The 25,325-nt window shown below is 41.6% G+C and overlaps 1 protein-coding gene across 2 annotated transcripts in view; it reads right to left on the minus strand.

Moving 5' to 3' along the window:
* The window catches only part of Rprd1a (regulation of nuclear pre-mRNA domain containing 1A), a 41,473-nt gene extending 24,883 nt beyond the window's left edge, over positions 1-16,590 (minus strand). For both annotated transcript variants that reach the window (XM_028774816.1, XM_028774817.1), the window contains exon 1: positions 16,265-16,590. In XM_028774816.1, the coding sequence (XP_028630649.1) occupies positions 16,265-16,415 (151 nt within the window). In that variant the 5' untranslated portion in view covers positions 16,416-16,590. The remainder of the gene's footprint in view (positions 1-16,264) is intronic.
* Between the last annotated feature and the right edge of the window lie 8,735 nt (positions 16,591-25,325).

Below are 25,325 nucleotides of genomic sequence, written 5' to 3' on the forward strand. Positions count from 1 at the left end.
GAGTGCTGAAATCACAAAAAGTATACACCAACATGCCTAGCTGAAGACAGACATGAGGGGAGACAATCTCTTCAGCAAATAAATTACATGGAATAAAAAATGACACACAAACAAAAATGGGAGAAGGATGCCAGGCATAGTGATTGCACACCTTTACACCCAGCGCTGAAGAGGCAAGGCGGGCTCTAGGAGTTTGAAATCAGTCTGCCTGATCCACATAGCAAGTTCCAGGTCAGTCAGAGCTACACAGTAAAATCCTGTCTCAAAGTTAAAGGAAGGGTAAAGATCTGTCAACCAAAATCTACATGTGGATTCTACTTTATAATATTATTATTCAAGATGTTTCTAAGGGGACTGACACTAAACAGAGTGCAGGATGAAAATAACCAATTACAGGGCTCATAATTATGATGATGGCTCAGTGGGGCACACACACAAATTTAAAAAGAATTATGGTATGATTGTCCCCTTATGGTTTTATTAAAAGTTCAATATAGGTCTTAGTGTATGGTAAATACATCCTAATATGTTATGATAAACTGGCTCTATATCTGTAATGGCTTTAAACCAGGGGGAAGAATCAAGCAACAAAAGGAAGAAGCCATAGGCATGAAACAGAAAAGACACATGTCACTAATGCTGAAGACATGTTTGGGCTCTACAGCTAAAGCTACTGCTCAGCTGGGAGGTTCTTGCCTGCCACACATTCAGAACTGCATAAACCAGGAAGTAGTGTAATCCCAGCACTTGGGAGGTTGGAGGCAGGAGAATCATATGTTCAAGGTCATGCCCAACTATACAGTGAGTTCGAGGCAGCCCTGAATACACGACAGTCTGTCTCAAAAACAACAATGATGAAGAAAACCGGATGGTGTTCATGGTTTACTTTTGTGTATGACTGGGGGTTTGGGGTTGTTTTTGTTTTGAGACATGGTCTGTGTAGAGTCCTGGCCACCCAAGGACGAGCTGTGTAGACCAGGCTAACCTCAAACTCACAGAAATCCATTTGTCTGTGCCTCCTGCCTGCTTAGATTAAAGCTATGTGCCACTACACCTGGCCTGCAGTGTATGATTTTGAAAGTTTATTACAGGCAATGAACTAGTGAGATATCCTCATCTCTATGCTCTAATACAAGCTTAGGTGACAAACATAGGTGAGTAACTCAGTGCATGTATCTTTCAACTACTGTGTGAAATCAATACACACAATAAGACTTCTTCATAAATGAAATGCTATATATTATGTTTTAAAAGAGCCAACACACTTCATTTAGACAGTACCTTTTGTACTGATAAACAGATAATACCAAACATTTTCCAACAACTTCCATTTCTTCATTTTTTTTTGTTTTTTGTTTTTTTTGTTTTTCGAGACAGGGTTTCTCAGTGTAGCCCTGGCTGGCCTCTAACTCAGAAATCTGCCTGCCTCTGCCTCCCAAGTGCTGGGATTAAAGGCGTGCGCCACCACCACACGGCCATTTATACCTTTTAACCCATAAATCTGAACAAATATTAGTATAGGATGGATTCCAAGAGGCAGAGATGATGTACTGAAAGGTATACAATAAATTTCAACAGATGCTGTCATATCCACCATGTTACATTCCCTGTAACAACACACTATACAATCAACAAGCATTTAAAACTTTTGCCAATATTGTGCAACCAACAGTGCTTTTATCTGCAATTCCAAACTAGTGAGGGTTCCAAAAACTGACCTTTTGTTTGTTTGTTTGTTTGTGTGTTTGTTTGCTTTTGGAGTTTGTAGACAAGGTTTCTCTGTATAGCTTTAGCTGTCCTGGACTCAGAGATCTGCCTGCATGTATCCTGAGCCCTAGAATTAAAGGTGTGTACCACTATCCACAGAGTGAGGGTGAGTTCCTAACCTCTCTGGTGAAATTTCCGTTAACATCATGTTGCCTGATTTCAGCTAATTGCTTTTTCTTATTAATTTATATTTATGAATAAATTATACTTTTTCATGCTTTAGATGTTCTCTGGAGCTGTTGCTTAAAACTGGAATTTGGCATTTTCTATACTCACAAGCTTTAAGAGATTTATGTAGTTAAATCTATTTCCTACGTGATTCTTGGCTCATAGCCTATTTAGAATAATCATTTGACACCCCAAGAAGTAGTGATAAACGTACATTCTTTTATGTTTGCATAACTGTTTTTTATGCATTCACATGGAATGAGCTTTCTCTATGGCACTGGGTAGGATAAAGCCTACTTGTTGATACTCCATTGGTTCTCAAGGATCTGAGTGACTACAGGCCTCCATGTAACAAGCATCTTCCATTCTGCGGACTTCTAACTCCTGTGCAACATGCTTGGTTTGAGTAAAACAAGTTTACAGTCTGTCTAGAAACTTACAATGAGTACTGCTTCCACTACTGACCTAGACTCTTCTTCCAAGTCTTCTTTTCCCAATAATCTTTAGAATTAGTTCTAAACTTGTTTTTTAAAAGAACCTGGGGTCAGCAAGATGGCTAAACCTGTAAAAGAAGCACTGGCCACTAAACTTGACAACCAGAATTCAATTACAGACCCTACATGGACAAAAAGAACAAATTCCATCATGTCCTCTAACCTACACGCGTGTGTGTGTGCACAAACACACACACACACTAAAAAATTCTCTACATTTACAAATTAATCTAGATCACTATACTGACCTCTTTACAAGGGACTTTTATTAAGCAATTTCACATACTACTTTGCTATTCTAAATTTTAAAGCAAGAATTTCAGGGCAATAAGAAGTGTCAATTAGTGTTTGGCATAGCATTACATTAAATTAGAATCATTAAAAATATTAACGTAACTGGCCAGAGATAGATCACATAACAAGGTGCTTGCTGCTAAGCAATGCAAACTTGATGACCTGAGTTTCATTCTCAAAACCCATGTGAAGGTGGGAGGACAGATCCAACTCCACAGTTGTCCTCTGGCCTCCAACTGGTGCTCCATGGCATGGAACTCCCACCTTCCTGTCATCAAATACACATATACACAAGAATAAATTTAAATGTTTTTCATTTTAGAAAGTACTAACACAGCATGACAACCAGAAAGTATCCTCTACCAGCAGACACAGAAAAACACTAGTCTGTGGCTGAATGTATCAGCTAACCTGTTAGAACAGCACTCAGGAAACTGAGGACTATCAGTTCAAGGCTAGCCTGAGCTACATAATGATACCCTGGAGTTTTTGTTGTTGCTTTGGTTTTTTTTTTGGGGGGGGGAGGTGGGGGGGGAGAGACAGACAGACAGACAGACAGACAGACAGACAAAGAATATGAACGAACCAACCAACCAACCAACCAACCAACCAACTGGCCTAGAGTAATGTATACACCTTTTTAATACCAGCACTTTGGGAGGCTGAGACAAGCTGGCCAACCTACATACAACCCTGCCTAAAAAATGTTTAAATCGTAAACAGCTCAATGGCAAAGCACTTCCCTAGCAAGTGACAAGTGGTTGAGTTTGACCACTAGTATGTCCTCAAAAAACAGTAACAAAGAGTAGTGTTCTAAGAGGGTCCACACATTTGATTCAGTCTCAGTCACCTGCAGGAGACTTCTGATTTAGAGAGAAAACACAGGCATCTTCTACTCCTGCTGCTGGTATAACCACGACTAAAGCCAACAGGAGAGAGGTATGAAGGACTGGCTTGGGATATGGGATCTCAAAGAGCAGCATGATACCTCCCCAGTTTCTTTGTAGCTGAGGGAATGAGAAACTGTAACAAAAACTGACATAAAAACTCCTAAAAGTTCTCCTGGTTCACTATAAAAAGGGGAGTGGGGGGATGTTATAAGTACTGTGTACACTAATATATGCCTGACTGATACCCACAAAGGCCTAAAGAGGGCATTAGATCCCCTGAAACAGCCACCATGCAGGTGCTGGGAATGGCACAGACCTCCAAGAACAACCATTGTTCTGAACTACTGAACCAGTTCTCCGGGCCACAAGACAAAAAACTTTTTGATTTTTAAAGATTTACTTATTTTATTTATGTGAGTACATTGTAGCTGTCTTCAGACATATCAGAAGAGGGCAACAGATCTTATTACAGATGGTTGTGAGCCACCATGTGATTGCTGGGAATTGAACTCAGTCAGGGCCTCTGGAAGAGCAGTCAGTGCTCTAAACTGCTGAGCAATCTCTCCAGCCCAAGACAGAAAACTTTTAACCAATAACTGCTATACTCCTGCCAAATACCACAAAACCTATAGCCATATTCCAAAAGCAAAGGTCAAAAGGGAAACCCAGATTTCTACATTTATAGGCCCCTAACACAGGAGTCCCGCAGCCCAGTCAGAGCAGCATTAGAAGGCAAAGTAGGTCACCAACCAGGATGGATAGCCCTGCCCCTTCCTGGTAGGAAGGCAGTGCTTCCCAAGAGGAATGCGTCACAGGCAGGAAACCTGTGCTCATAAAAGCCCAGCAGTAAGGGGCAACACAGCCATTCCATTTCTCCTTGGGAAGTCAGTGAGGACCTAGTGAGTCCCCAACAGTCGCCACGCCTCCCTCCTAGGACATGCCTTGTCTGAGATCCAACTAAATCAAGACTGAACAAAAGTAAGAATCTCATAATATTATGCAGTAAATCTATGAATCAAAGCCAGATGTAATGAAGCTTACTTTCAATCCCAGTGTGTATGGGGGGAGGGAGATGTGGGTGGTGAGTTCAGGGACAGCCAGGGCTACACAGTAAAACTAGGTCTCAAAAACAAAACAAAATATCAATCAACTTTTTTTGGGTTTGTTATCTGTTGTTTTCTGAGACAGTTCTCACTATTCTTTGAATGGTAGTGTTTGTTTCTCAAGTGCTAGTTACACCTGGCAGTGAATTCGTTTTTATTCACCCCAACTAAAGAAGCTCTCAAATAGAATGAAATATATGTCAACACCAAGGAGATGTGAAAGTATCTGACAAAAAGCCTTAAAATAGTCATCATAAAAAGGCAAATCAGGATGAAAAGATGTTTAAAAATACATTTCCTATCCATGGGACACAGGTGTAGAGGTGTCAAGAAAGGAAACTGAAACCGTGAATGCACACTGCAGAAAGGATGTCTCAGATCACTAACAAACTCAGAGCTCAAAATCTAGGGAGGCATGGGGGTGCCACAAAATAAAGCTAAGACTGAGGAGATCATTACACTGAAAAGGACTGGTGAGAACAAAGCCTCATCTTGAAAAAAAAAAACAATCCAACTAAAAACTCCTAGCTCTGGTCAGCCCAGAACCTGTCATAATGTAAACAAAGATGGGCTTGAATTACAACAAATTCACCTGGAATTAAAGGCATACACCCTCACAACAGCCAGCTGAAAACTCTTTAGCATGAGCGACCAAGAAAAAAAGAGGGAAGCACCAGTCATGAGTATTCGGAACTATGCAAGGACTTATTATCTGAAGAGGTCACAAGTTCCTAATGAGACCTTTACCTTTAAAATGAAAAAAAAAAAAAAAAAACCCAAAATATTGTGCAACTCAGATTTTATTTTCTGAGATAGAATCAATAATTCATTTAATACACACCTAAATATCTAGTGAACTCTCAGTCAAAGCCTCAGTCTTCCAATAAGAAGAAATTCAACCCAGTCTTGTTATGACACATATTAAGAAATGCTATAACAATGTAAGAAGGAACTAGGAAAGTGATACCCTCCACTCAGTAATGTCCACCTAAAAAGAAAAAATTCTTTTTTTTTTTTTTTTGGTTTTTTTTTGAGACAGGGTTTCTCTGTATAGCCCTGGCTGTCCTGGAACTCACTCTGTAGACCAGGCTGGCCTCGAACTCAGAAATCCGCCTACCTCTGCCTCCCAAGTGCTGGGATTAAAGGCGTGCGCCACCACCACCCCCCCCCCCCGGCAAAAGAAAAAATTCTTATGCTCAGGTTCTTGTAGGTTACAGTAAGGGCACGTCTTCTACTCCTGAGGCTTTAAGGACTTATGCTGGCTTTGCTGTGACACCTTAAAATGTATTAATACAATCATAGTGCCTGACATGTGCTTTGCTAAGATGGAGAATCCATTAATCTCTCTGTGTCTATGTTTAAGGAAGAAGCCATGAGTACAGGATTCAGTGCCACCAGTGGGTCTGGGAAGTCATGGTGGTAGGTGGATCACATGCCCTGTGGGGAAGTGGAACTACTGTAATGGTTGACAACTCTAAAGCAGACACGGGCATCTACAAACCTCATCTTAGTGAAGTTAAAAGAACTCACACAGAGACAACTAACTAGGGAATGACAACGGTGAGGTAAACAAAGCAGTAAGCAGTTACTTCCTTCTCCACACAAGACTAAAAGCCATCAGAAACAGTGGACACAAGAAGACTGAGACAAATAACATCCTGAAAGATGGTAGGTATGGTGACCCTATTAACCAACAATTCTGGGTAGGCACAGCTGTTCCCTGCCTGTAATCCCAGCACACAGGCTTCAGTGGGATTACCATGAGTCTTAATATGAAACAACCCTTAAGAATATATTTTATTTTTTACATGTGTGGGTGTTTTGCTTGCATGTATGTCTGCACCACTGGTGCCTAGAGGCCAGAAGCTGTAATCAGCTCCCCTGGAACTGGAGATAGTTTGTAACCTGGGAATGCTAAGTACCAAAGGACCAGAATCAGGTCCTCTGAAAGAACAGCCAGTGCTCTTCAATTCTCCAGCTCCTTGAAAACCGCTCTGTAAAGCTGAAAGAGAACCTAAAACCTTTCAAGCTACCAAAGCCAAGGTAAGTGCTCAACAGAACATGGAAGCTAGGAAACAGAAGAGAGAAAAATATGTAATTACACACACATTCAAGTGTAAGTGCACGCACATTCAAGTGTAAAGTGGTAGTATTCTTCTAAAGATGAAACTCACTTAACACAGTAACTATATTAAGACAATAAAAAAGTAACCATATTCAATAGTGTTTAGCACATATGTAAGATTACTGTGGTGGTCAGAATGGAAATGGCCGCCATAGCTCATAAAGAGCAGCATCATTGAAGGTGTGGTCTTCCTGGAGTAGGTGTGGCCTTGGAGGAAGTGTGATACTGGGTTTTGAGATCTCAGAAGTTCAAGCCAAACCCAGTGGCTCAGTGTCTCTTCCTGCTGCCTGAGGACACAGATGTAGAACTCTCCTCTCCCTCTCAAGCAGCGTGTCTGCCTACATGCTCCTATGCTTCTCACATGACAACACGGACTAAACCTCTGAACCAGACCCAATGAAATGTTTTCTTTAATAAGAGTTCCTGTAGTCATGATGTCTATTCACAGCAATCACATTCTAAGACAATTACATAACCATTACTTCTAGGTAGTTCCAATACATTTTCAGTTCCTCCAACGACCCAAAATACTCATTAGGTATTTATTCCCCCATTTCCTTCCTGCCCTCACATCTGAACTCCCACGTTCTAGTTTATAATCCTCTCTAATCTTGTATTTCATATAAACAGAATTATACAGTATATGATCTTCTATGTGAGGCTTCTTATTCTCCATGATGTATACCCAGCCTGTCCACCCTGCTGTATGCATCAGCACTTTCTTCCTTTTTGTGGCTGAATATTATTTCAGTAAATGGATATATCATATTTGCTATCTACTCATTTGGTGGTAGAAATTCCGGTCCATGATTAAGAAAATCCCTGGGTTTGGGGCTAGAGGGTCAGAAACTAAGAGTCCTTGGTGCTCTTACAGGTTCAGTTACTGAACCAATAGTAGGTTGCTCAATTGCTTTTAATCCTAGAACCAGGAGCTCTGATGCCCTCTTCAGGCCTCCAAAGGGATCTGCACTCATGGAACACATACACACACACATTTTATTTATTATTACTATTATTATTATTGGAGTGGAGGTTGTTGTTTTTGTTTTGTTTTGTTTTGTTTTTCAAGACAAAATTTCTCTGTAGCCCTGGCTGTCCTGGAACTTGTTTGTAGATCAAGTCAGAGATCCTCTTGCCTCTGCCTTCTGACTGTTGGGATTAAAGGTGTAGTACACCACCACCTGGCTCACAACTTTTTAAAAAAATCTAAAAATTCATCTTAGTTATGAGTGTGTTAAGGTATACGGCAGAACTAATGTCATCTAAACCATCAGCTGTAAACACATCAGCTGACTACTATTCATAAATGTAAAATGCTCTGACAACTTTTGAGTCAGAGTAACACTCAGGATATACAGACCCATCAGTGGGTGTCAGAGAAAGACACAGCCATTTATTGTGAGTAATCAATCAGCTTATGGGATCAGGAAGGTTGTTAAAGCCCCCTATCTGTAGCTGACAAACTAGAAACATAACAAAGCCAATACTGTAGATAGTTGAGCCTGAGAGTCAGGAGTGCTCAGTGTTCTGAAGGCTGTGGGCTGCAGGCTTAGACTGCTCAAGGCTTGAAAAAAAAAATGTCTCAGTGGCTAAGAGCATAAGCTCTTGCAAGACTGGGGATCTGTTCCCAGAACCCACATGGTGGCTTCACAGTTCCTTAACTCCAGTTCCAGGATCAAAATCACTCTTGACCTTCATGGGCACCAAGCACACACATGACACAGATACATGCAGGCAAAATACTCACACTTAAATAAATCTTTAAAAAATGTAGGAAGACCTTGTCTCAAAAACCAACCAACCAACCAAACAAACAAACAAAGATACTACCCTGTATCTTTGGTGTGCCAGAAACTCCGAAGACTGAATGAAACCAGAAGACTGCTAAGTCAGGCACTGCCAAAAGTGAGGTCTCTATACATCAGCTAGAGATATACATTTCAAGATGATAGAGCCACATTACAGCAAGACTATTAACAAACAAAAACAAAATAAAAACCAATACTTTGTAATATACTTCTAAGAAAACTGGATGATCTGGTGGTTTGAAATACAATCCTTGACTACTCAAATAATTTGTTTTAAAGACTCTATAAAATTGTTCTAGAGAGGTAGAGACATGAGGATCAGGATTCATAATCATCCTCAGCTACATAGCAAGTAACTCAAGGCCAGTCAGAGTTACATAAGGCCTACCATAAGTAAGTAAGAAATGAGAAAACTTAAAATCACAACCTAAGAACAGAAGCTAGTATCACTTACGATGTTTACAAATACTAAAATTCCAGCTTTACTAAACTGTCTCTGGATCAGAACTATGTATGTTCCCTAAACTGGACCAAAGTGCTCCAGGACAAACATTCAACATACAGACCATTTTCTTAACTTAATTTTCAGTTAAGTCTTTTTTCATAAGGAAGACAGAGAGGAAGGGACAACAGTGAACAAGTTTGAGAAACATAATAACCACACATGTAGAATTAAGACTGCAGTTATCAAACTAAAAAAAAAAATTGCCATCACAAAGATTCGGACTATCTTTACTCCCAAATACCAAAATGCATTTTTCTTGCAACTAATAAGATAATTCAATAGTTAATACAGGAAAACACGTAAGTATGAGAAAATTCTGATTAAAAAAAGAACAAACAAACAATTGTGTGGTGCTGGAAAAGTGGGCCATATCTTGCCAGTCATGAAAATCAGTGTGGCACCAGTGTCTAAGAACACGGACCAGCAAGGCACACACAGTGGAGAAGCCCATGAAAGGTTATATAAAATGTGTGTTTCCCTTCCTTCCTCTAAAACAGAAATTATGAACTGGAAATGTCCCATGAAAACATCAATGGCAAATGCCATACTCAAATGACCAGTGTAGCTGAGGACACAGAGTGGCAATGCATTTGCTGAACGGCAATGAAAGAAAACAAACATTTAAATCGAGAGTAAAATCTACATTCTTAGAACAGTTTCTAGCAAATTCTACTCATACTAACAAACTTTAAAAGTCTTCCCAGAGTCTCTAAACTAAGCTAGGTGCCCTTTGCAGTGACTCAGTAGCAGAATCCACTTTTCTGGGCTGCCATATAAGCTTCATGTAGACAGTTGTGGCACTTTATCTGCTAAATCTGTTCAGTTGAGTAAGAAGACTACACAACTATTTACTGAATAAAGCAGCAGTCAGCTTGTACATTTCAAATGAAAAATTGGTTTTATGTAAAAAAATATTGAGCTGGAGAAATGGCTTATGCTTGGTATGTAACCTGACTTCAATCCCCAGAACCCATTAAAGTCAGGCATTGCAACCAAGCAACCAGGTGGCAGAAGTCAGGTAGACCCCTAGAGCACACTAGCTAGCCCCTGGCCTAATCAGTGAGCCCTGGGTGAGACAGCCTATCTTAAACAACAAGGTGGCTGGCTTCTGAGTAAAGACATCGTCCTCAACCTCTCTCTGCTGGTGACATGTGCACACATACAGGTTATACTCACATTCATGCATACAAACACACATAAGAAATCTTTTATATTTTTACATACATTATGCATGTATGTATGGGTGTGTGCATTCTTCAGTGTGCAAGGGGAGGCTGGAGGACAACTCTGACAATGTACATAGCAGAAATAGAACTCAAACCATCAGGCTTGACAGGCAACGCCTTAACCCACTGTGCCATTTTATAAGCCCTTTCCCCTAATTTTGTTAAGCCTATAGAATTACACTTGTTGCTTAATGCAAGAGCACATGTTTATTTTTATTAGAAATTAAAGTAACTTATATAACCAGGAACAAAGACAACAACAAATCACCATTTTGAAAGAATATATGTCAAAGGGAAGAAAAACTAAAATAATATTAAAAAGCAGAGGGACATTTCAATTCAGAGGCGTTGGTATTTTAGAGGGAGCATGTCTGTTTAAGGCACAGCAGGGCATCTTCTGCTCATTATCTAACTACTAGTTTATAGGAGATATAAGTATTCCTTAGAAAACAACCTGTGGGTCCCCTGGGATCTTCAAAACCATCTCCTGGGGGTCAACATGGCCAGAACGACCTTTACAAGAATGCTAAATTCCTCCGTAGCTTTCCTCTTTTTCTCACACACATTGCACCAGGAGGCCTTGAACTGTACTCGAAGCAGCACAAACAACAATGCAGAAATTAGTCACTTCTCTTCCTAATATTCTTTTAGAAAATATACTTTCATCAAAAATACTTTGTTACATGAAACCAATTTAGTAATTTTTAAATACTTAATAAATGTAGTAAATACAAATATATACCCCATTTTAAAAACAAAAAACAAAATGTGTAGCATGGAATTATAAGATTATAATCCCAGACCTTGGGGGATAAAGGCAGGAGAATAAGGAGTTTAAGGCCAGCCTAAACTACATGATATTGTTGTAAAAAAACAAAATCTTAAATTTAAAATAACTTGTGATAGTAAAGGAATCCTCAACCCAGGAAGCTGGAAAATCCTGACCCTAGACTGTGCAAACTGTGAGCACCCAATGTGGCTCACAGTAAGAGGAAAGCCGCAGAAAGACAATTTATGGAACATAGCAATATCCTATAACAACCTTCTGATACTGAGCCAAAGGAAAATGGGAGGCAGTGTCAAGAAAATCACCAACAAATACTGACTACATATTTGATATTTTAAAAAATTAACATCTGGGGACTGCTGAAATGGCTCAGCAAGTAAATGCTTGCCACCAAGCCTGATGGCAATAGAAAACTGACTTCCAAAGACTGTCCTTTGACCTTCACAAGGGTGCCACGGCAAGCCCAAACACACACAAAGACGAAGAGGAAGAAGAGGAAGAGGAGGAGGAGGAGGAGGAGGAGAAGGAGAAAAAAATAGGCTATCATGTTTTAAGTGTTAGTAAAGATTATCTGTTGAACCTGGGTGGTATCTACATGGTGTTTACATTTATTTGACATGTTTCATGATTTGTTTTTTTTCATCAGCCTACAGACTGATAATTTAAATTTCCCATCCAAAAAAAGTTACAAAATCATTTTATATTATAGTTCTTATTCCTGGAAAGGGATATGAAAAACCAATAAAAATAAGGAAAAAGTTATGTAGCTACAATTCAACAATATCTTTAAAGACATAATTTGTATAAAAATATCAACTATTTTTAACTATGAAAACTTCAATGGAAACTTGTTCAATTCTAACTCCAAAATAGAAACAAGTAACAGTATCATGCAACACAGAAAATTATCAATTTATAACAGACTCTCTTGAGGGATGGACAGATACACACAAACACATACACACATTGAAGCAAATGCTGTTTCTAAAACCAAACAAATCAGAGCACATAATACACAATATTTACTTTATTAATGTCATTTCTTGTTAATCTAGAGCATTATCAGTGAATACAAATTCAAGAAATACTTAAGAACTTCTATCAAAAGACAGTAAGTTGAGCTAAAACAGCTAAAAATTGAAATACAAAAACCCATTATCTACTTCATACACAACATACCACCACTCCCCACCACAACACGAAATAATAGAGGAAAGTTTCCTAGGGCATGATCACTGAGCTGCAGCAGGTAAAGATCCTAAACCTGATGAGCAAAACTGGCACGGAGTGGAAGGGTACTCGGGTGCGACTCTCCTGAGATACAGCAACAATGTGGGGCAGACTGAGGCAGCCCTCTATAAGTTAGTTACCATTACCAAGTTAATGTAATTAACTTGGGATATAGTGCTTAATCACTGCTTTTCACAGTTTAGGTTGTTGTTTTGAGACAAGGTCTAGTTTTGTAGCTCAGACTGGACTTGAACTTTTAATTTGCCTACCACAGCCTCCCAAGTTGGAATTACAGGTAAGCATGACCAGACCAGAGATAAATGTATTCACTGTAACTGTACATATATATAAACACTAGACTTTGCTCGTTTTCTAACTTTTCTAAATGGCAAACTAGTCTGTACCTGATTGTTTAACTCAATTTGGTTGTTTCCTAACTCAGTTATGCTGTTTCACATAGTTCTACAAAGAGTGCTCAAGACTCTGACTCCGTAACACAGTCATCTACAAAGTCCACACTCAAGAACCATGCAATAGGGAGCTGCAAAAATGGCTCACTAGTTAAGAACAATTGTTGTTGCAGAGGACGAGTTCAGCTCCTACCCCACATGGTGGCTCACAACTATCTGTAATTTCAGTTTCAGGAGAGACAGCCTCTGATGGCATCCTTGGGCACTGCATGCACATGGTGCATATATATAAATGCAAGTGAAACACTCATACACATAACTTTAGTAATTAAAACAAACTATGCAATGGGGCCGGAGAGATGACTCAGTGGTCATGAGCACTTCCTGCTCTTGCAGAGGAGCCAAGTTCAATCTCCAGCACTCACACGGTGGCTCACAACCATCTATAACTCCAATGACAGGTTTCAACACCCTCTTTGGGCCTCCTCAGGCACACAAATGGTGCGCAACATACATGTGCACCCAAACACATAAACACAAATTTAAAATTTTTTTCTAAAGAATAGTGCAACAGAATGACAAAACAAACAAAAGATCACATACTGTCATGTTCATGACTGTGTTGGGCAGCATTTATACTTAGCCTTGACAGGATGGAGCCCTCCAGCTGCAGACTGCACACACCTGTATTTAGATCACTGATTAAAAACAAAACAAAAATCCTTGCTGGACATTACTAAGTTTCGTGAATATCACAATTTAAAGGCCATCTTCTAACTACCAGAATGTCTCTGTCTACTTTTTAAGGGCTGGAAACATAACTCAATGGTCTTCTTTCCTTACCATACAGGATCTAGACCCTGTGTCGTCTTCACATGCCTACAGTTTTGTTCATCAATCTCAGCATGCTCATGTCTTACAGCACGATGCTAATGGCAACCAGTTAACTACTGTAAACTAGGAGACTATCACTGTACATGGTATCATAAGACTGGGGCTTACGTTGGTTATGAATAAAACAATATGGTGTGCAAGGCCTTGGGTTCAATCCCCAGTACTACACACCCCTAAAAGTAAAAGTTCTTTCCATTTTGTGATAAAGTTTAATACAAATTCTGTGCCCATGAGCTCTATTTCAGAATATATCCCTAGTAAGAGAACACTGAAATCAACAGGCATATATATACTTTCAATTTCATTAGAGGTCAAGTTCATCTCTAAAGCAAGTATACCTCTTTCACTCTTCTACCAATCAAGCAGTGTTGTTAATGTTTCTCACCACACCTAGTCTATCATACTTTTTAATTGCCAAACTAATCAACCATTGATATCATTAGTCTATTCTTTTCTAATTACTGTCACTTACTGACCTCTGACCTTTTCAGGTTTCTTCATACAAAACGTGTATAAACAATACTGTCACTTTTCTATTGATTTCCTACTGTCTCAGCTCTGTGTAGGTTGCATGTGTTTATAAATGCTACCCTCCTCACGGTAAACCCTTTGCTGACTTTGAAATTTCTCATCTCTCAAAATTCACCAATACTTTCCAAGCCTTACTAGTGTGTCTCAAAGCTTTGGATCGAGAGCTGACACCCTCACTGGAAGCCAACCCATGGAATCAAACTGACAATGTCAACAGTAGCTCATTGTTTTCTAAAAGTTGTTATCTTTTTAACCACAGCAAACACATAAGACAATCTGTCCTCCATAAGTACCCATGTCCAAGTAAGGACACACAAACACACATACAAACACTAAGTATGATAAGAAAGGGGGCTGGAGAGATGGCTAAGAAAAGCACTTGCTGCTCTTCAGGGGACCAGGGTTCAGTTCCCAATACTCACATCAGTAGGCCCACAATTACTTGTAACTCCAGTTCTAGGAAACTCAGCACCCTCTTCTGGCATCGGTGGGCACCAGGCACACAGAGCACATATATAAAGGCAAACAATCATATAGATAAACCTATTTTTTAAATGTAATAAAAATAAGTTAAAGCCTAAACATAGTATACAAAAGCTATGCAGATGTCTGCAACAATAAAGAACAGTGCCCCATATTCAATGATTTAAGAATCAAAATACAAGCAGGACAGTGGTGGCGCACGCCTTTAATCCCAGCACTTGGGAGGCAGAGGCAGGCGGATTTCTGAGTTCGAGGTCAGCCTGGTCTACAGAGTGAGTTCCAGGACAGCCAGGGCTACACAGAGAAACCCTGTCTAGAAAAACAAAACCAAAAAAACAAAAAACAAACAAACAAAAAAACAATCAAAATACAAAATACAATTCAGATTAAGCCAATGAAATAAGGATCTCACTAGGCAGCCCTACTGACCTGAAACTCACTTTGTACATCAGAAAGACCTAGAGCTCTGAGCCCTTGTGCTAAGATTAAAGGCATGAGCCACCACCCCAAGCCACCAATATCTTTTTTATTTTCTGAGTGTCTAACACAAACTAGCTCTTTACAGATACAGTTACTCAGCAGAGATGAACTGAATTTTTTGTGTGTCAGTGAGCTAAAGACATGTGTTAAAAAAAAAAAAGTTCCCTTCGTTTTGGAGATCACAATTAAATATCTTTTAAAACATGGACTCCGAATTAACGGATACTTGGGTTACTAACTCCTGTCATTTTGAGGTAAGGCATTTACAATCCAAAAGCTAAAAGAAATGTGCTAGCCAAGATCCTCTTTCCTGCCAAGGAAGGCTCTTAATTCTGCATCACTTAGACTCATCGAGTTCAAAAAAATGGCATATCTGTATTGGCAATACGTGAGCAAGTTGATCTATCATAGAAAGGGCACAACTCCCAACCCCACGTACTTTTTTCCTTCTCCTATCCTCCAAGAAAAACGTCGACTGAGTGAGTTTCAGACTCTTCCCAGATGCTGGGCCTAAACCTCGATACTGATCCAATGTTAGATTATGGGACCTTTTTGGTTATTTATACTTTTAGTCTGTCACTGTGGACCAAATCAGGTGAACGATGAGCCTAACACACTACTTCCCCGGTCCCGCAGACCCCACGACAGTACTAGCGAGCTGCGGCGGGGACGCAGGGGAGCGCGAATGGGACGCGCAAAACCAGGGCTAAACCGAGCACCAAAAGCACGACCCTTGACAGTCGGGCGGTTCGCTGAGTGAAAACGGCAAGATGCTGGGAGTCTGGAGTGGAAAGCGGGGAGCCTGGGGCAGGGCGCGGAACAGTGGACTCTGGGGAAGATTACCCGGAACCTAGGGGAGGTCGCAGGGAGACGGAGCGGGAAACCAGGGAATCAGGACAGAATTACCAGGAACCTGGGAAACACTAAGGAGCCCGGGCGGAACTCAGGAAGCCTGCTCAAGGGGATTTGGAGGTGGGAAGCTAGGAATCTGGGGAAAAACTGAGGAGCCTGGAGTAGGAGCCCGGGGCGGGATAGAGGAGCCCGGGGCAGGACGCGCGCCGCCGCTCACCTTTGCGTAGCTCCCGCTCCCACACGGTGACGATGGGTCGCGAGTGTTTGCGATGGTGGATGAGCCACAGGGACAGGGTCTGCACGCTCTGCTGCGAGTTGCTCAACTCGGACAGCTTCTTCTCCAGCGCCGCCTCAGAGAAGGCGGACATCCCTCCAAAACCACGTTCGCGCCGTCCCACGCCGTGGAGCCGAGGGGAGGAGAGTGTCGCCGCCCTCGTCGCCGCCTCGCCCCCACACCCCACCCTTCCCCACGCCCTCACCACCACCACCCCCGAGTCCGAGGCCGGTCGCAATCTAGCAAGATGGCGCCCGGCCGGCAGTGACGTCACACATCAGGCCCTGCCCCTCGCGCTGCTCTCCCTGGGAAAGGAGCCGCTGTCTGGGGGCGGGAGTGGGAGGGGGAAACGGAGCCGAAAAGGCAGAAATTACAAGTGTGGGGAAAGGAGGCGGGGCGGGGCCAGCATCCTCGGGCGTGGCCAGGCCTCCTGCGAGCTCTACCCGGCTTTCTGAGTCTGAGTCTGCCTTTTTTTCTAGGGAAAGTTGCTCTGCTACACTAACTGTAATGAGCAGGTTTGTACATTGATATAAGTTGATGTAGCCACTTTGGAGGACAATTTGCATAATAGATTATATTAAATATCTCATAATCCTGCCAGTGACTACAGCCAAGTGTTGGGGGCCAGTTTAGGTAAAAAAATCAAAACAAGAGCTAGATGGGGATGTGGTGCAGTGCCCTTAATCCCAGCACTCAGGAGGCAGAGGCAGATGGAACTCTGTGAGTTCAAGGACGGCCTTGTCTACAAACTGAGTTCCAAGACAGCCAGGGCTCTACACAGAGAAACCTTGTCTTTAAAAAAACAAACAAAAGCCGGGCAGTGGTGGCACACGCCTTTAATCCCAGCACTTGGGAGGCAGAGGCAGGCTGATTTCTGAATTCGAGGCCAGCCTGGTCTACAGAGTGAGTTCCAGGACAGCCAGGGCTACACAGAGAAACCCTGTCTTGAAAAACGAAAACAAAAAAACAAGAACCAGTATAACTCACCCAAGGGATCCACAAAGTTTGACTGTTTTTTCCTTTCCAGACACAGCTATTGCCAACTTCAAATGATTGTTACCTTTTCAAGACTGTGTACACCAGTCATCACTGCACAGCCTGCCTGGGCCAAGCCCTATCCTCAGTCCTTGCTTTTCTTGATACTCCAGGTGTCTTGAATTTCAGAAGCCCAAGACCTGGAAGGTACTTTGCGTCCTCACTGCTAACTACCAATCTCCTACAAGTTATTCCTGTTCCCAGTGAAGAGTGTGCAAAAGGAGTCCACAGAGTGCCACTGGAAGCATGGGGTCATGACCTTCCTGACTTCTTTGTTGTACTCTATACACATGTAAGAGTGCCCGAACCTCTGGAGGCTTTGACGACAGGAGTTACAGTCACCAAGCTGTTCACCGTGTGTGTGTGTGTGTGTGTGTGTGTGTGTGTGTGTGTGGTGTGGTGTTGTTGTTATGTTTGTATATATATGTGTGTTGTGTGTAAGCTGTATGTGGTATGTATGTAGCCTGGCCATACACATACAGCTGAGATCCATGCGTCTGCAAAACACTCTGAAGAAAGAATGGGTGATGGCTACCACTAGGCATTTTCTTACCCTCAGAAAGCTGTCCAATATTTCTGTGCAACTTCCACCCCAACAACAAAGTTTACTGTCAGCTGTTTTGTATAAGATTCAAGACTGAGAATCCCATTAAAAAAGAAACACTTTAAGGAATATAGGGAAAAATACATGTGTGGTGTTTTTGTGACTGCTGCCGACAGCAGAGCAGCCGAGCAACAGTAATCCACACCAGGAGCTGTGTTCCAGCTGTTCTGTTCCATGATCCACATCACAACATGCACATAGAAATTTGAAAGATGGAGATAGTGGATCTGTTTGTTTTAAGTTGAAACAAGCCGGGCGGTGGTGGCGCACGCCTTTAATCCCAGCACTTGGGAGGCAGAGGCAGGCGGATTTCTGAGTTCGAGAGTTCAAGGCTAGCCTGGTCTACAGAGTGAGTTCCAGGACAAAAAAGAACTACATTAAGTTGAAACAAAGAAAATTACCGTTAACCCCTGTTTAAAAATAATAATTTTTTGAGATAAGATCTCATCATGTATTCCTGACTATCTTGGAACATGCCACCTAGCTCAGATTACCTTTGAACTCATAGAGATTTGTTTGCTTCTGCCTTCTGAGTGCTAGATGAAAGGCATGACTACACCCAGGGTTGTTGTTTTTTTAATGTGTATTTTATATGAACTGAGAAGTACTAATGTGTGCTGTCCTGTAACTCTTACCATGCAGACAAGGATGGCTTTGAACTCACAGATATCTGCCTGCCTCTGCCTACTGAGTGCTAAGATTGAAGGAGCTGTTTTCATCTCTTAACCACAGACTAGAAAGGAAGAGGTAAAATGCTCTGTATTCATAGAAATCCTGTTAATGGTGTGGTGGTGGTGTGTCCACCAGACATACTCGGAAATTGGTTTAAGCCAGTTGGAAGTCTTTTATTAGACAACAAGCTAGGGTGTTCAGGATCCCAGTGCAACAAGAGCCTTTCTCAGGGTAAGGTTTTAAACACAAAAACCATGCTCTGGGTTGACATATTTCAGTTAACAAGAACAGTTACCCAGAAGCAGAACTACAAAAGCCAAAAAAATAAGGTTAGTACATTTACAGACTTCCCAAGAACTATGAGCTTTGATGGCTTTGTTTTCATTTTGGCAGATGATAAAAATCTACATACTGAGTGTTATGGCCGGAATGGCACTTTCATCATGGAGTCAGTTGTGCCTGATTGTTACCCGAGTTACCTGAGTTACCGGAGGTAAGAGAATCATGAATTTTTATTTTTTATTTTTTGGTTTTTCAAAACAGGGTTTCTCTGTGTAGCCCTGGCTGTCCTGGAACTCACTCTGTAGACTAGGCTGGCCTTGAACTCAGAAATCAGCCTGCCTCTGCCTCCCAAGTGCTGGGATTAAAGGCATGTGCCACCACTGCCCGGCAAGGATCATGAATTTATGTAATAAGTTACAGGCCAAGCTAGACTACAAAATAAGACCCTGTCAAAAACCAAAACAAAATGCACAAGCCAGGACTAGTAGTGAACGTCTTTAATCCTAGTGCTTGGGACACAGAGGTAAGTAGATCTCCGTGAGTTCCCAGCCAAGCAGGGATACACAGTGAGATTCTGTTTCAAAACAAAACACCTCAATTCTAACAAAAAGAAGAGAGATACAAAAGATTGGATATTTTGTAATTCCATTTATATGAAATATCCAGAATAGATTAGCCTAGAAATAAAAAAAAGTGGTTGCCATAGGGACTGGGGGAATGGGTGACTGTTCAATGGAAATTTCTTTTTGGAGTGATGAATATATCCTGGAACTAGATAGAATTGATGACTACATTGGATTCTTGATGTACTAAACACCACTGGCTAGTATGCTTAACGATAGTTAATTAAGGAATTAAAAATTAAAGCAAATGGTTATTTCCCCACTCTGTGACTTTTGCCTCAGTACAAAAAAGAGGAAGAAAACAACAGGAAAAATGAGTTTATTTCTTATAGGATATAATGCGTTCGAGGGAGGATCATGGGGTACCTTTCATGGGCCCATGCCAAAGTGTACCCCTGAGAGATTACGTCATGCAACAGATCTACTGTAAGAGGTTTATTGCAGGAGGGAAGCACAAAAGGATGTCTCAGGGTGGAGACATGAGGGAAAAATAGAGACAGACAAGGAGACAGGAACAGAGGGAAGGAGAGAGACAAGAGCAAAGAGAGTCTGAGAGAAGACAAAGAGAGACAAAAAAGAGAAGGCAAGAGAATTCAGAGAGAGAGAGAGAGAGAGAGAGAGAGAGAGAGAGAGAGAGAGAGAGGGAGGGGAGATCTGGGGTGTCTGGGGGCCCTTTTAAGTGCAGCACCCAGCACACCTGGTGCACCTGGCAGCAGCAGGTGATGACATAAGCTGCTGCTAGGTCCCTGACAGCAGGCCAGTGGGAATGCCTGGTTACTAACAATTTTCCATTTATCAATTATAAGTACTTGTTTGTTGAGTGGTGAGTATTGAACCCAGGGTTTGATGCATGCTAAAGATAAAGTACCACTGAGCACCATCTCCAGCCACATTCCTCAGATTCTAATTAACACCAAATTACTAATGAGGGGTCTTGTTTTTACCAAAATTAGAGAAAAGAGAAAAGAAGTATGTCTTAGTTAGGGTTCTATTACTGTGAAGAGACACCATGACCACAGCAACTTTTATAAAGAAAATCAATTCACCGGGGCCGGCTTACAACATAGAGATTTAGTCCATTATCGTCATGGTGAGATCCATGGTGGCATGCAGACAGACGTGGCACTGGAGAGGGAGAGGAGAGTTCTACATCTAGGTAGGCAGGCAGCAGAGCCACTGGGCCTGGCTTCTGCTTCTGAAGCCCCAAAACCCATTCCTAGTTACTCACTTCCTTCAATAAGACCACACCTGCTCCAAGGCCATGCCTTCCATGAGCCACTCCCTATGAGCCTATGGGGATCATTTTCATTGAAAGCACCATAAGGGAGTCTGCCCAGCATGCAGGAAGCCCTGGGTCCAATCTGCAGTACCTCAAACACTGAGCGTGGTGTTGCAAATGGAGACAGGATGACCTTTCAATGTCATCTTTAGCTACATAGAAGCTGGAGCCTAACCTGGGGCACATGAGACGCTATTCACATAAATACACACACAAAAAAAAAAAAAAGGAGAAAAAAAAGCTGCATTCTAAAGTAAATCCAATCTTCTCAAATGAAGAAATGTGTGGACAGGGCTGGAGAGATGGCTCAGTGGTTAAAATCACTGACTGCTCTTCCAGAGGATCTAAATTCAATTCCCAGCAACCAGAGGGTGGCTCACAACCATCTGTATAAGGATCTGATGCCCTCTTCTGATGTGTCTGAAGAGAGCAACAGTGTATTCACATATATAAAATAAATCTTAAAAGAAGAGGAGGAGGAGGAGGAGGAAGAGGAAGAAGAGGAGGAGGAGGAGGAGAAAGAAGAAGAAGAGGAGGAGGAGGAGGAGGAGGAGGAGGAGAAAGAAGAAGAAGGAGAGGAGGAGGAGGAGGAGGAGGAGGAGAAAGAAGAAGAAGAGGAGGAGGAGGAGGAGGAGGAGGAGGTGGTGGTGGTGGTGGTGCAAGCAGGAGCATATAAATCAGGGCCTGTGAGGGCAATAAGATAGCTCAGCTAGTAAAGATACTTGTCACTGAGCTGGAATTCAACCCCTGGGACTAGTGAGATGGCTCAGCAGGTAATGGTGTTTGCTAATGGACAATTCAAGCTAGTCATCTCTCCCCTCTGAAACCCAGGAAAGGTCGAGAAGTAACTTTGAAAAGTTATCTTCTGATCTTTTCATGTGTCTCCATTTTTTTCTGTCTGTCTGTCTCTCTCTCTCTCTCTCTCTCTCTCCATCTTTACACACACACACACACACACACGCACACTAAATGTTTTTATTTTAAGAAAAAAAATGATTTTGAACTTCCCAGAGTGAAAGAATCATACAAATGTTTATCTACAAGCACTACAAGTAAAAACTCACAAAAGATTTTAGTTGCAAGTTTCCAGGTTTAAACACCCTTGTCAATTGACACCGTGTTGTATATTTTATGAATTAAATGAAAAGGCTTGGAATTGTAAAAGATAATCTTACTATCTACAATATAATAATATTCTTAGAATAAACTGGTCTTTAATTAAGACTTTGGTTCTCCTCTGCTTTGATAATGAACTGACATAAAAAATTGGAGAAAGCAATTGAACCTGAGTATTGGGAGCTGAGCAGAAAGCAGCGATCATCTTTGCAGCCATCTCAAACCATATACCCTGACAAGAGACTAGTTTTCAACAGCCCGCAACAGCTGAACACTCTCTGATAAACATCTTGTTTTTCTCACATATTTTGTTTTGCTGTTTAGTGCCACCAGCAGCTAGGCGCACGTGATATCCACAATGCAAGGCATGTGGCATAGTGCCTTCAGCTGTGTTCCCCTGCATGTCCACGAGGGCAAGGCACATGGTAAAGGGTATAAATACTCAGGATTTCCTTTCAATAAACCAGACTTGATCAGACCCTCTTTCTTGTCTCCATTCTTCTCGTCTCTTGCCCCTCCATTCCCACTCTCTCTCTTGCTAGACCCTGACCCATGAACCGGAGCAGCAGCTCGGGCCGGGACAAAGTGGCCCCCGAACGTGGGGCAGAATGGGCAGTTACACCTGAGTGTCAGTAGATATGAACTGTTCCAGTCCTTGCCCATCACTTAAGCAGATTCATCAGGCCCTTGGACCAAGAGAGGGTCCAGAGAAGATCAGAGAAGAGCCTTAATGGAAAGGACTACAATAAATGTTGACTTCAATAAGTTAAATGACAGAAGATTCCAGAGTGTTGATAAAATATTGGTGTCTAAAGATGAAGCCTATGTGTGAGGGGAGGAGAGATGACTGGTCAGTTAAGAGTGCTTGCTGCTCTTGCAGAAGACTGGAATTCAATTCCCAGCACCCACAGCAACAAGCTCACAACCAACTTTTATTTCTAGCTCCAGGGCATCTGATGCCCCCTTCAGGCCTTCTCAGACACCTACCTGTGTATGCAGGTATTAACACACAAACTTAGAACATACTTAAAACTGGTAAAGACTTCAGTAAAGGACACTGGTCATGGGAAACTAGAAACAGGTCGCCCCAAGCATTGCTGGAGGAATTGTTCCAAGTAACAGAGAATACAGAGTAAAAAACCAACTGAGGCCTCATGACATTCCCTCATGGTGTAGAAAGCCACCCAAGGCCCCATGAGAGGCGCCAAAGCTGAGGAGGAAAGGGAGAAGACATGATCCATGCTGCCCTGGGAGCCTTTTTCTTGAGTCAGAAGACAGAAATATCAAGTATTACAACATACCGCATGTCGGGACCAAAGTGGTCACAAGAAAAGCACCAGAGAAATCACCTGCACCACAGACATCTCCTAAAAAAAAAAAAACAGACAACACAGCTGGAGAGATGGCTCAGCAGTTAAAAGCACTGACTGTTCTTCCAGGAGTCCTGAGTTCAATTCCTAGCAACTACATGATGGCTCACAGCCATCTGTAATGGGCTCTAATGCCCTCTTCTGGTGTGTCTGAAGACAGCTACAGTGTACTCATATACATTAAATAAATAATAAATCTTTTAAAAAGACAATAATAAAATAATGTGAACAGATGGGTAAAAAAAAACCTAGTAAAAATAAATCTTCTTTAACAAAAAAGATGGAACACGTGCCATATCAAAAAAGGAAATCTGTTGTACTTCCATTCCCATGATGTCTACAGAATTTTCAGTTTTACTAAGTAAGTTCTAGGAAACAAAGAAAATGGAGATGAGATGCTTTGGTTGAATCTCCTGTTCATACAAATGCTGTTCCACAGCCATGATGACACTGCGTGACTGACAGACAGTTCATCTTCCAACAAAAGGACCATGACACACTGATGTTTAATGGATAACATGTTTTCTACACAACCTTCTGAGAGTTGGAATTTTGATGTTTTGGTGTCATCTTTTTTTGTTTGTTTGTTTGTTTTTCGAGACAGGGTTTCTCTGTGTAGCCCTGGCTGTCCTGGAACTCATTCTGTAGACCAGGCTAGCCTCGAACTCTCGAACTCAGAAATCCGCCTGCCTCTGCCTCCCAAGTGCTGGGATTAAAGGCGTGCACCACCACCGCCCGGCATGGTGTCATCTTTAACCTCATGTTTTTCCTTGTTCCCTGAAATAATGACCCTGAAACTTTTATATGTGAATAAATGCCTAAGCTAATAGCTTTGGCTCTGTTTCCCGACTAGCTCACAATTTAATTACCCCTTTATTCTATTCTAAATAATGAATAGAGTACAAAGATAGCATTGGTTGTCCCAACTAGGCTGGAATGTCCCTAATACAATGTATCCTCAAAGGACATACACAGTAGGGAAGCACATTCTGCTGTCCTGAACTCAACTTTCAAAATGTAAGCTGCTAACATTATCCAAAAATGAGTAAGAGCAGTTGCAGCTCCTTTATCTGGACATCCTTAGCTCGACTTTTACCTTCTAGTTTTGTACATACAAGTGATCAACTCTCTCCCCAATCACCTGCCCTGCTTCTGACAGAACTGACACTGATATCCATAAAAACATCCACATGGTGGCTCACAACCATCTGTAACGGGATCTGATGCCCTCTTCTGGTGTGCCTGAAGACAGCGGTAGTATACTCACACACACAATTAAATAAATCTTTAAAATAAATAAATAAAAATATGCTAGAGCAGTTCTTGTAGCTCTGCAGCCCATAGCTCCCTAAACTGTTCCTGAGCCTCTAGCAGTGACAAATGTCTCTGTTTCCTAAACCTATTGTCCACTGCTTCTAGCCATTAAACACCCAAATAGCATGTATTAAGATCCTTCTCGCCGGGCGGTGGTGGTGCACGCCTTTAAGCACTTGGGAGGCAGAGGCAGGTGGATTTCTGAGTTTGAGGCCAGCCTGAGTGAGTTCCAGGACAGCCAGGACTATACAGAGAAAACCTGTCTCGAAAAACAAAACAAAACAAAACAAAAAAACAAAAACAAAAAATATCTTTCTCTAATCTCCAGACCTTAAATTTCCTACTCTGTGATCTCAGTGAACCTGAAAAGGACAGTGGTGGTTCATATTTACCTTCCACACACAAAATTATTTTCCCTGGTTTATTAAATTAATGGCATTATCAAAATAAAGGGACAAAGAATATATGAAGGGTGGCATGATTATTCTAAGAATATTGATTTCATGAATAGTAAGAATTTCCTTTTTAGAATAGCTCTCTTTCTCTCAGGGAGTATGAGTGTAGGTGCAAGAAAGTGTATGTGATTGTGTGAATGTGTGTGTGTGAGTATATGTGTGTGTAAGTGTATGTGTTTGTGTAAGTGTATGTGTTGTGAGTGTGAGAATGTGATTGTGTGGATATGTATGTGAGTGTATGTGTCTGTGTGTGT

Source organism: Grammomys surdaster, unplaced genomic scaffold, assembly GCF_004785775.1.
Source record: "Grammomys surdaster isolate TR1022 unplaced genomic scaffold, NIH_TR_1.0 243, whole genome shotgun sequence".
NCBI classification, from domain to species: domain Eukaryota; kingdom Metazoa; phylum Chordata; class Mammalia; order Rodentia; family Muridae; genus Grammomys; species Grammomys surdaster.